Source organism: Anguilla rostrata, chromosome 2, assembly GCF_018555375.3.
Source record: "Anguilla rostrata isolate EN2019 chromosome 2, ASM1855537v3, whole genome shotgun sequence".
Classification (NCBI taxonomy): domain Eukaryota; kingdom Metazoa; phylum Chordata; class Actinopteri; order Anguilliformes; family Anguillidae; genus Anguilla; species Anguilla rostrata.
In genome coordinates this window covers 29,139,492-29,152,462 of record NC_057934.1, presented here as the reverse complement: position 1 = coordinate 29,152,462, position 12,971 = coordinate 29,139,492, and the positions used below count along the sequence as shown (strand labels likewise).

Below are 12,971 nucleotides of genomic sequence, written 5' to 3'. Positions count from 1 at the left end.
ATCGGAGTGAAATAAAGGTAGCGGCAAACAAGCCAAACAAAGCAATTGCTCAACACACCACACCAACTACGAGTTCGAAGAGCTAGTCGCTGCTGGTAGGCAGCAAACGGCGGCTTTTTCAAGCCAAGCACCTGGATACGACGGAAACAACCAATTAGAACCAATGACAACCAAAACTAAGAAAAACACGCAAAAGTAACAAATGTAAACACAAAATTATGACTGGGGCCAAAACACATGCATAGCACATCTGAGGGGAAAGATGTGAAAAAGCACTATCAGAGAACAGTTTACTGCCTATGCTTAAACTTGAGTCCCAGTACTCACCTTGAAAGCAGATTTCTCAAGAGCTTGCAGCACAATGGACGCAGTGCAGAAGAGTATGGGAGCTGTGATGAAGGGCGAGTGTATGGGCCGGGGGTCAAACAGGTCAGGGTGGTTGCACACTTTTCGCAACTGCATCAGGATGTTTATCACGGACATGAAGTGTCCACTTGCCAGAGTCTCCCGAGTCCTGACAAAAACAAGTTAAGAGAGTTAAGAGGAAGCCATGCAGAAAGGGATCGAGATGTATAGAGAAAGGGGGAGAACTCCTAATCATTAATATGGCTCTGCATAAATTAGTTAAAGCTCCATTTTGATGGGACATAAGTACATTAACAAGTCTTGACCTTTATTATACAGATCTGTAAAAAGACCCTCACAAACAAAAGGTGTCAATTCTTTTCATAAGTCCCCACTTAAAACCGACTTCCTTTAGTTAGTCAGTCAGTTATTTAGTCTAAACAGTCTTATAAAGATTCTTTAAGCCAAGCAATCAAATATCTTTTTTTAATTGCTCACGGGCTGACTCATCTGCAGAGTAATCAATTCCACCACAGGAGGGGTGCACAGCCCATCATCCAATCGACACATATGCACATATGTGTATGTATATACAGTTGCAATAAAAATAATTCAACCCCTCTAACCCATAACATGTCTTTGTAATGTGAATAAAATTTCATGACAATGTATCAACTAAGGCCTTTGTAAACAGAAATACATATTTATTAGAACATGTTCAAGTGATTTTGAAAACATACAGCTGAGTTTACTATTTGTTATAAGGAAAAAAAATGAAATTCTCTCCAAAAAAATCAACGAGCAAATTATTCAACCCCCCAAAATCAGTACTTTGTGGAACATCCTTTAGCTTTTATAACTTCCAATAAATGCTTCCTATAAGTGCTCACAAGCCTCTGACACCTCTCTTTTGGAATCTTGGCCCTTTCTTCCTGTGCAATTCTTCAAGTTCACCGATATTCTTTGGTTTTCGTGATGCCACTGCTTTCTTCAAATCTCACCAAAGATTTTCAATAGGATTTAAATCTGGGGACTGAGAAGGCCAGTCAAGGACATTCCAAGATCGTTCCCTGAACCAAGCTTTGGTAGACTTGGATGTACGCTTGGGATCATTGTCTTGCTGGAAAGTCCAATGATCACCAAGCTTCAGCTTAGGCACTGAGGGCATCACATTCTTCTCCAGAATGGCCTGGTTTCAAGGAATCCATGGTGCCAGTCACACGCTGAAGATTCCCAGTACCAGAAGAAGCAAAACACCCCCACAGAAGGACTGACCCACCTCCATACTTGACTGTGGGGATGGTGTTCTTCTTGTCATAAGCTGCACCTTTCTTGTGCCAGACATACCGCTTATCCATGGGTCTAAACAATTCCAGTTTTGTCTCGTCACTCCATAAAATATTCTCCAAAAACTCCATAGACTTATCCAAATGACGTCTTGCATATTCAAGTCGATTTTTCGTATGCTTACTGGTTAAGAGTGGAATGCAGCAAGGTGTCCGGCCATGAAGGCCTTGCTTGTTCAATATCCTTCTTATCGTCTGTACTCATACTTTTGTTCCAGCTTTCAAAAGGTCATCCTGTAATCCTTGGCAGTGGAATAATTTAGATTGCAACTGTATGTATGCATGTGTGTGTGTGCATACATTATATATATATATATATATATATATATATATATATATATATATATATATATATATATACACACACACACAAACAAACACACACATACATATATACATACACATATGTATACACACACATATGATATATATTCAAATATGTATTATAATTATTATTGTAAAGTAAATTAAAGCCGCAAGCGGCGTTGGGAGGGGTCCAAGCATTGGCACAATTGCGCCCTCTTTGGAGCGGTTTTTAAGTGGTTTTGTCCTCATGATCATATACCTTCACCCAACATATCTACTGCATTGCCATGGATGTCTCCTAGCCGCTAGGCGTAAAGGCCTTTACTATGCTGTAACACTAAAGGCTGTTTTATACTTCTGCATAGTACACGTAAAAATGGGTCTGTGTAGGGGCTGTGCGCAATGTGCGGCATGTGCGACGGTTGCAGACCACGGCCGCATTGAAGACGCAGACCTCCTCAAGAAATTAAAAGTGCGTAGTTAGTAACCAGTGCCCGCATACGCCGTAAAGAAGATGATTGGTTGACTGCTGACATGAGGTCACTGGCATACGGCTTTGACTAATAGGTTATAACAGTTGATTCATAAAACCGATAGGCAACGTTAAATATGCGACTAAAAGCACTTTTGTCAGGTGAATGTCTTCGTTGCAACAAGTTACATCTAGCTGAACATTTCTGTGGTCATTGGTGCAGTATTTAGTAGGTTTGGAAATATGAATGAAGGTGTTGTCTTTTGAACTGACGGTCAGTAACAATCTAATTACGTGGCCTGCGCAACCTGTGCAATATGCCGCACAAATGATTTAGCCCTTCACGAGTGCCGCACACAACGAAAACTATGCAGCCTACGCAAAAGTATAAAACAGCATTTAGATGGTCCAGAGTGTATGTAGAGCTGCAGCGCTTCCGCGCCGCAACTAAAATAGGCGTCAAACACATATTCCAATCCATTGCTCAGCTTAGCAGAGAATGCACATTTCAGAGCGCCTCAGAAACAGATAGAATAATAACACATAAATACACATTTCAAAAAATAAATACAACATTGAGAAAAAACGAAACAAGACGAAATATCAACTTGCGACCTGCGCGCAGAGAAGCCTACCGTTTTATTTAGACATTGGCAGATGAGAAAATTTTTGGTTACGCTGACCTATAAAACGCTATTCCAAAAGCAAAATCAGACATGTTATACATCGTTAGAAAGCTTATACTTTCACCTACTGAATAAATGAATTGTCAATCAAGCCAAATTGTACGAAAAACGGCGACAACGCCGTAAGCAACAGGAATCACAAACGGATTGTCCAAGACAATATATGACCACAGTCGCAAAAGGGACATCTCTACGCGTAAAACCAATGGTAAGATTGTATATTTATTCAATGTTTAGTCCCAGATATTGACTGTAGAATGACATAGTATAATTAAAGAAAAATTGTCTCGTGTATGTCGTTATTCAGTGAGCAGCGTTGTCACTGCTGTATTGGCATATTTTAGGGCTAATGTCGGGTTTATCTTGTTGCTACGGAATATTGCATAACATTACATTACAGGCATTTGGCAGACGCTCTTATCCAGAGCGACGTACAACAAAATGTATTACCATAACGAGGAACAAGTGTGTCGAAAACCCTAGAGGGCAGTAGCCTACCGCTCTAAGTGCAGGGAACTACCTTGTTACAACCCTAAGCTTACAGTCAATGTAGAGATTAAATTGAGAATACGATTTCTCTCAGCATAATGACGGATTTAAAGACTAAATGAACTCGCCCGATATTGTCTTCAAATGGACCGTATTATTTATTTAGACATTGGCAGACTACAGCATAAATTGCGTCTTTTGTTTATATTCAATATTAGTAATTGCAGTGAGAAACTGCAGCTGTAGGTCGTTATGTTATGGTAGCAACGGAACGAAGTGGACTATGAGGCTACCGTCATTGTTTCATTATACCAGCGTGTTTTCGCGCGTTTGCACAGAAACTCAGAACATTACATTACATTACATTACAGGCATTTAGCAGACGCTCTTATCCAGAGCGACTTACACAACTTTTACTTAGCACTTTACATTGTATCCATTTATACAGCTGGATATATACTGAAGCAATGCAGGTTAAGTACCTTGCTCAAGGGTACAACGGCAGTGTCCTTACCCGGGATTCGAACCTACAACCTTTCGGTTACAAGCGCAGTTCCTTACCCACTGTGCCACACTCCGTCCCACAATAAAATGAACCTATCAATAAAATGGTTTAGCTATTTCTCAGCATAATGACAGATTTAAAAGTTAAACGAACTCACCTGACACTGTCTTCCAATGCTTCTCGACGGTCAGACCGTCCCCTCACTGATAAAAACTAGACCCTACGGCAATAGTTAAGACGAGTTAAGTCACCTACGAAACAACTACCTAGTTACAACCCTAAGCTACAGTCGATTTAGAGATTAAATTAAGAATACGATTTACAGCATAAATTGCGTCTTTTGTTCATATTCAATATTAGTAAATGCAGCGAGAAACTGCAGCTGTAGGTCGTTATGTTATGGTAGCAACGGAACGAAGCGGACTGTATATGCATTAGGCTACCGTCATTGTTTCATTATACCAGCGTGTTTTCGCGCGTTTGCACAGAAACTCAAAACCTACCAATAAAATTGTTTAGCTTTTTCTCACCATAATGACAGATTTAAAGACTTAACAAACTCACCCGATACTGTCTTCAAATGGATCCATGCCAAAGAAAAGTAATTATTCATCCTCTCAGAAAGCTTTTACTTTTGGTAGCCTATCCTAGCATGCACGCTAGGTGGCACTGTCAGACCGTCCTTTCACTGATAAAAACTAGACCTACGGTGTCGGATTACTTATTTTTCCTTAATGTTTTACTTAAGGGTTAATATCCTTTTACCTAATTAAGTGCGTTGCATAAAATCCCTCAAATGTTTTCATCAGGTAAAGGTGTTTCATAACAGTTTTAATGCATCTCGGTGTATCGTGTTGCGGTAAAAACAGGAGAATCCCCACATAACCATGGAAATGATTTGGATTTCCCTGATGAGGCACTAGATAAACAAATTCACTAATGTTCGTTTTTTTAGCTAGATTAAACAGACAACATTTTGAAATGGAGAGTAAATGACAAAATCAAAAATTGTCAGCAGAGGAAGATCCTAACTTGCGATTAAAAGTCTCCAATGTCATAAAATATTGGTCAAGAAATCCCAGCTACAACTGGCCTTCATATGTTGTTTGATATATACTGTAGGTATATATATTTATTTGTAATTTTGTATGGCATTCTAGATTTCCAAAGAAGCACGTTCCTGTTGAGTACTGCTCTCTGTTTTTGGCATAACCTCACAACAAGTATGAACCCAATACAATTTCAGATCTGACATGCACCTCATAGTTTCACTGTCAAGAAAAAATCACTAATCTTGATTTTTACAGATATCTCAAACTGCATATTGATGTTATTCACAGATTATTACAACACTTGGTCATCTTCTATCAAGGGTCCATGTACATGTAAATTAACCAATCCAGCTCTCCTTAAAATCTTTGAGGACTCAAAGGTTGAGTTCGATACTGCATACTATCCGTACTCATACTGTGACATAAAATCTGAATTTAGTTTGTTTACACAGCATAGTATGTTTGTTTTGGGTACGCAAAAAGTTTATGGAATGTATACTACGGCTATGTTAGAAACTTCCTACTACTTGTACTTACCATACTAACTGACAAGTAAAATAAGTATATAGTGTGTTCCTACAGCATAGTATGTTCAGTTTCAGTAAGCAAAAAGTAGCCATATGTATACTAGATTAGAAAAACGGTAGTAAAGGAGCATTAGCGCACCATAACACTTACTCAACGGTCAGAGACGCTCCATGCATGCTCTCATGGCAACCAATTACATGGTGTTACTGCAAGGAATAATTTCTTTTGAAACAACTATGACAACAGCACCATCTAATTTTTAGGGATAGTTATGAATTTTTTCTATGCAGCCCGATTTCCAACATCACCCACGATGTTGTCGATCTATAGTCCAGCCTTCGCATCATACCATCCATAGCTCCTGCTAGTGAGCCGTAAATTATACCAAAAGTGAGGGGGGCAACCTTCATTCATACCCAAGACCACTTAAATATAGCCTATTCCCCACAGTTCACATTCAGTGAACAGAATCCCTCATAAAACATAAAAATGTTGAAGTCAAATTACCGATGGTTAGAAGACAATTGACCATTCCAAGTTAGGGGTGGGAATCGGACATGCACAACCCCGTGTTGGGTGCCAAATTATTATTATTTAAAGAAATTAGCAAGCTAGCACTAAAAATTCTAGCCAAGTAAAGACAATCTAGCTAATGGTGTTGTTGGCTAGCTAGTTTAGGGGCTAATGTTGCTAGCTCACAACAGCAATGCTGCCTGGATAGCCAAGGCTGTTAAGCAGGTATAAAACCTTTTTCATGTCTAACAGGATTTAAAAGCTATAAGCTACCCTGACATGCTCGGATCAGGTTATTTGTGATGGAGTGCTATACTGTCCACTGAAAATTCTCCCTATTAGTCTGACTGTACTATAGTAGTTAGTTCTTCAGTCTCCCTTCCCTCCTGTTTTCGCAAAGCTGGGATCACAGACACACTGTTTTATATTGTATAGATCCTCCGAAGGCTACCTAGTCCCTCCCTCGCTTCCCTCTTGGGGTGCTCGCTACATCTATGGCTGGGATGCTGTAAAAACATATTCCGGCTTTTGATCCAAATAGTGTATATGCCTGCAATTGCAATGAAGCCCCCATGTAACGCAGGCCACTGGTGGTACTAACGCAGAGCTAAATATAAATTTATAATAAGCTCAAAGAAGTCTTTCATGGATTGGAAATATCTTCACACAGAGAGGCTGCAGTTGTTACAGCAGCACCCCAAGTTCACAGGATCCACTGTTGATTTTTTGAGAATTCAATCAAGGGAGAAATGTATAGCATTTGACTATTATTTAAAATCATACAATTGTGAGGTTGTAAAATAAAAAAGGCTGAACAGCAATTTAATCACATGAAAAAGTTGTCCTTTTGGAGAGCTGTTGGATAAGTAATAACACAATGCTTCTGCATAGGCAGATCATGCAGCCCAGTAATCACGGCTCTTCCCTGCACATAAAGAAATTGAGCTCGGGTAACTCACGAGGCTTGTGCCATGAAGTCATCATAAAGGAACCGCTGTCTTTTGGAGAGACGACAGCGCACCACATGCTCATACTTCTTGGGCATCTGCTTCTCCACGTCGGCCTTAATTCTTCGCAGGAGAAAAGGCCGTAGGACCTGAAGGGGGACAAATTAAAATGCAGAATATACGTATATGATCAAACAACTATAACCCCAGAGCTGGGACACAATTTGTACCCAGCAATGTGCCAAGAGCCCTACTACCTTGTGGAGCCTCTTGACTAGGCCTTCGTTGTACTCCTGGCTGCCCTCGATCATGCCAGTGAGAGGATTTGAGAACCACTCTTTGAATTCACGGTGCGACTGGAAGACGTGAGGCATGAGGAAGTGCATGAGGGACCACAGTTCCATCAGACTGTTCTGCAGGGGTGTACCAGTCAGTAGCAGACGCCTCTGACTGTAGGGAAGAGGAGATAGGCAAGGTTACAGCTGTGTTCCAGATTTTAAGTTTACATTTCGCAACATTCCTTAGAGTACAAGGAACAAGGACTTTTGCAAACGTCTGAAATGTTCAAAATAGTCCCCACAATAAAACCACTAGTAGTCGACATAATAAAATTGAACTATAATTAAATGGGCCTTTCTTACTGTCGCTCATGACCGCTCATTTCACAGTACTATTCTTTCCTCAAGCTATCCCAGCAAGCTGGGGGACACCGACGGCATCCAACAAGCTTATTTAATGCTCTTTATTCGCCTCTAAAAATTCAGCTCCACTTGAATTTTCAGTGTCCCTTGTTTTAGTTTTCCTCTAGTTGTTGCACTCAAATCTTGATGGGACTGAATTTTGTTAAAGATACTTGTGGCCAGACTTGCGGCACAAGTATATCCTTCTCCTCAAAGTGTAAAGCAAACATGAAAAAGAGGTAGCTAGGAGTTGCTGCAGACCTGGACACTCACAACCTCAGAGCTGCAGTTAGCCAAAGAACCCTCCCAGTACTACGGTACTGAAAAGCTAATATTAATTAGCAAGGTCTTTCTGCCTTGTAATGAAGTCACCCACGCACTATGGGGTAGCAGAAGGTAAAAAAAAAAAGCTCTTTGGTTGGAAGCAGGAAAGCTGCTAATACACCAACCCTGCTCTTTCAGCAAGAAATGTTACACAAGTACTCAGCCTTTATGTACTATATCAGATTTTCAGTGGGTCAGATTTTTACATACACCTTGTTAGTATTCAGTGGCATTGCCTTTTAATTGCTTAACTTGAATCAAATGATTGGGGTATAGTTCTGGGTATTGTAGGAAAAAACACACTGGAGCTGATCGGGAAGAAGCCTGACAGGAACCGAAAAACTGGGAGTAGTAAGTAAAATATAGTGCAAACATTAGATAATAAGCCCTAGAATGAATTTCACATCACTGATACACATTTACTAATGAATGTGTTAACCGGGCATGACAGATCACTCATTCCTGTTAGTGTGGGGGAATTGGCTTTATATAAAATTTCTACTGGTCTCTCTTAACCATGGATTTCTCTTCTCTCAGTATATTTAAAATAATTACTGGATATTTTTCTTGTATACATTGGGAGTCCTTCAAGATGACCAGGTTTAGCATTGTTTTTAAGAAACAAGCATGAAACCGTCCAGACCCACGGCGCAATGTGAATTCTGACTGATATAGCCAGGGCAATATTTTCACTGGAGAATTGATACCGCCTTATAACGTCAAAGTCCCAGGTCATTTGTGAATGGTTGAAATGGATTTTGAAAAGAGACACACCATGCTACAAGCATAATAACGGCAATGACTGTGCTGTGAAGTTTAGGTAGCAAACAACAAGGCTGAATCCTTTTGACAGAATGTACATAGAAACTATACGGTCAGATCGCGTAGTTTCACTCACTGTGGCCAAGCGGAATCGATAACATTTCAGAAAATATATAACATTAAAAGAGTTACTTCAATGTTCTACTGGGAGTTTTGCCGTTTATTGAGGGTGTGACAGAAAATTTTGGTGGCGCTCACTGTAAGCGAAAGTTTTTCACATTTACCGTTCGATTGAGCAAGTACCATGCGCAGTACATTTTTATGGGTTAGTGCTGTCAGATTGTGCTAGCTACTTTACATGAACCTTGTACGGCGATCAATAAAGGCTAACAGCACAGTAGCAGTTACTGCTTGTCACTTGTACCACCACTGCAATGAACAAAAAAAAGGCTACAAACTACCTTTTCTATGAGAAATGTGTTGTCGAGCTCACGCGCATACACTGCTGGTGACATACAAGCTGTATACCATGCCAAATGTAATTTTGTACAGAAGGGTTTGTAGTACACAAACACCCAAACATAGGAAAACATTAACATTTTGAGAGGGGTTTGACGACTAAGTCAGACAATCTAGTGGAGGTGCACGTGTGTAGTCATTGTATTCCCTCTATAATGCTCAGCAATTGTTTTGGTATACACCAAGTGAGACAAAACCTGTTAATCTTTAAATGGTGCTTCTCATTTTGTCCTCAGTATCAGTAAAGGCATTAGCCAAGTTTGTGCACCGCTCACTGGCGAGTGATGCATTCAATAAACCACCACATCAAGCACCACTCGCAAACTTGGGTTAGTTTAGAAATATGATAACATTCATTGTCCCAAATCTGAGAGATCACTGCATTAATATTTAAGCCCAAATATGGGAGTATAACCACATGAAAATACCATGAAAAGCCCAAAACTGCCCCTCCGATTCCCCTTCGAACCTGTTGAAGTTGAGTAAGCTCTGCCAGCGCTGTGATTTGAAGTTCTTGATGTTTTGGGCCTCGTCCAGAATAAGGTATCGCCATGATTTCCTCCGAAAGGCTTGGTGATCTTGCAATACCAGTTTGTACGAGGTGATGCACACATGGAATGCATTGGGCTTTGTCCAACCCTATAAGAACAGATGAATGCACAAATAAGGTTCTTATTCCATGACAAGATGCACTAGGCCATACTCTCATTTTGGATTGTAAAGACATTTAGGCCTTCTAAATGGACAAAAGAACAAAATGGGTCCTTTTGAAGAAAAACAATAGATGATCGTTGACTAGTTTATTTGTTTGCATCCAACGTGGGGCTCACCATGTCCAATTCCCACCCTAATTTGGAATGGCCAATTGTCTGCAACCACCGCCACATTCCTGGGCGAGCTCCACTGCTAATTTAGTAATGTATGCAGCCACAGTCCTCCTCCCAAACTTTAATATGTATCTTTAACAGTGTCCACAGGCACCTGACTGACCAGTGGGCAGGAGGGAGGGAGGGTGTCGCTACTAGACAGCCAAGGAAAACAAGACTCCTAAACCAACTAAACAATCCTGTATGCTGGGCGACGCAATCACCGATCGTGTGTTGACTTATGGAGCTACTAGCCACATTTGGCACCAGCATAGTCCTGATTCCAACAGAGACTGCAGGGCTCATCCATGCACCACAGTGCAGTGCCTCAATGAGACACCCAGCAGCAATATTCTTTTTTAAAATAAATTTAAAAAATCTCCCGAGTTTTTGCCTGGACGCGTCAAACTGATCCACTGTTCATTCAGCTATATTCAGACCTCTGACTGGTTTATGGACACACTTTTGACGTGGTTTGCAAAGCTACACTGGAGGTCAGCATGCTGATGGAGCCCGAAGGCATTCAGTGATTTTGTCAGGTATCGGGGCCAGTTTTTTAAAAATTTTAAACAATTTTTAATCGCTGTTCGGTTGGGTCAAATCAGGTACTAAAGACCTGTCTTGCATAAGCACCGTTAACCCAGAAGTTTACAAATGCATAGCATAGCAACACTTCCACCAGCCGTTAATGAGGATTGGAAAAAATGGTGCTAAGCTTCCAGTTTTTGTAGGGTACAGCTATGCTCAAATAGCTGCATATAACAGCCGTATTTGACAGCACAGGAGCAACAAACGTAATTAATGTCACATTTAACAGAATGAAAAACAGCACTAAAGCTTGGCGGCTAACCTGTTCTGATAATTTTGAGCATTAAAATATGACTTATTCTTCTAATTTACAAAATTATACTTTATGCGAACACTGAAAGAACGAGGAAGTCACTCCGGCATTTTTGTTTCAGAGGCACAAGCGACAAGCTTATTGACATCACGTTTAACAGAAGGAGAAACGGCAGTAAAGCTAGCTGGCTAGCCTGTTCTGATCAATACAAACATTAAAATATGCAAGTGACATATAATTTCTTTTAATGTTTAACAAAAGAACAAACTTTTTTTTTTTTTTTTTTAAGTGTGAAAGCTCAGATTTAATTTCCTAGTTGAGCAGTGGAACTTGATAAAAACTTGAAGCTTTGAGCCATTGTTAACCGTTAATAGCTATCCCTATTGGTGATGTTCATTTATTTTTTACGTGTTGTACAATACAGCATTTTATTTCAGTAACTGAAATTTGATAAAAATCCATACTTTCATACTGTTAACCCTACAACTAACTTTTTTACATTAGGTGCAAATGTCGCAAGGGAATGTGTTACCTGTTAGAATGCCAAGTGATCATATCTTTCTTTTTTATAATTACATTTTAAGAAATATCCCATAATGATTAATGAATTATCTTAACTAATTTAGAATACACGTGGCAAGAATCGAGTCATCCATCCAGGAAAGCTGTTGGATCGGAAAAAAACTGAAACAAGCTGTGATAGTAGTAGGTTGCCTGTGGTATAAAGCTAAACTGTGAACTCGCTTAGTGAACCCAAAAATCCTGGGTTTATCCCAAAATGCTCTTCCACGTTTACATCTGCCTGCTTCCAAGTAGTGATGTGACTGGACCCACTACAAAATGACAGCTTCAGACAAGGTCAAAGTTCAAACAATTTGAACTTTGAGGATCACAACTTGTCATTTGGTGATGCTTCCAATTTGGGCATCAATGCTCCCCTCCATAGGAATTTAATGGCCAGGCCATACCAGGAATTTTGATGCTGATCATGTGAAAGCGGCCTGTAACACTGTAATTTTATAGGTTTTATCATCTTTGGTGTTTTTTCATGTTTTATCTGCTATGCTGCCTTAATGACTTCTCAGTTTCATTGACTATACCTGTCTCTTCAGTTTACGCTCCTTCTGGCTTCCATAGTAAGTCAGAATCTTGAAACCAGGACACCAGCGCTTCAACTCCATCTCCCAGTTGAGCATTACACTGGTTGGTACAATGATCAGGTGAGGACCCCAATTACCTGAGTGACAGAAAGAGAAAAGGAGAGAGGTCATTTTTGCTTTTTTAAAGAGCAGCTGTCAAAAATGCATTACGTGGGGTAGAAACACAAGGATTGACATATTTCATGGCAAGCGGGCATTGTGCAGGGATGTATACTACATTCCAGAAGCAAACATGGCCAGGAGGGACTGTTAGGTAGTTCACTCAGTAGAAGCATCGTTTGACACATGGGTGAGCACTACGGACTCAGATCAAATCCAACCTGTGGCAGTACATCAAAAAACTAGAAATACCGCCTCGCGGTTGTATGCCTCTGCCAACCAGTAGCTAGTTTGGATATAAATTATCAGCACTTCATCATTGTATCCTATTAGACATGCGTGTGAAACTTTGTCATAATTAGCGTATGAATTCTTGAGTTATGGCCAAAAACATGTTTTGTGAGGTCACAGTGACCTTGACCTTTGACCACCAAAATGTAATCAGTTCATCCTTGAGTCCAAGTGGACGTTTGTGCCAAATTTGAAGAAATTCCCTCAAGGCATTCCTGAGATATCGTGTTCACGAGAATG

At 40.2% G+C, this 12,971-nt stretch overlaps 1 protein-coding gene across 6 annotated transcripts in view; it reads right to left on the bottom strand.

Moving 5' to 3' along the window:
• srcap (Snf2-related CREBBP activator protein) overlaps positions 1-12,971 on the bottom strand; it is a 111,709-nt gene that overhangs the window by 52,185 nt on the left and 46,553 nt on the right. For all 6 annotated transcript variants that reach the window (XM_064321466.1, XM_064321467.1, XM_064321469.1 and 3 more), the window contains 5 exons: positions 12,282-12,418; positions 9,944-10,113; positions 7,447-7,639; positions 7,202-7,338; positions 328-514 (listed from right to left, as the gene is read on the bottom strand). In XM_064321466.1, coding sequence (XP_064177536.1) covers positions 328-514; positions 7,202-7,338; positions 7,447-7,639; positions 9,944-10,113; positions 12,282-12,418 — 824 coding nt within the window. The remainder of the gene's footprint in view (positions 1-327; positions 515-7,201; positions 7,339-7,446; positions 7,640-9,943; positions 10,114-12,281; positions 12,419-12,971) is intronic.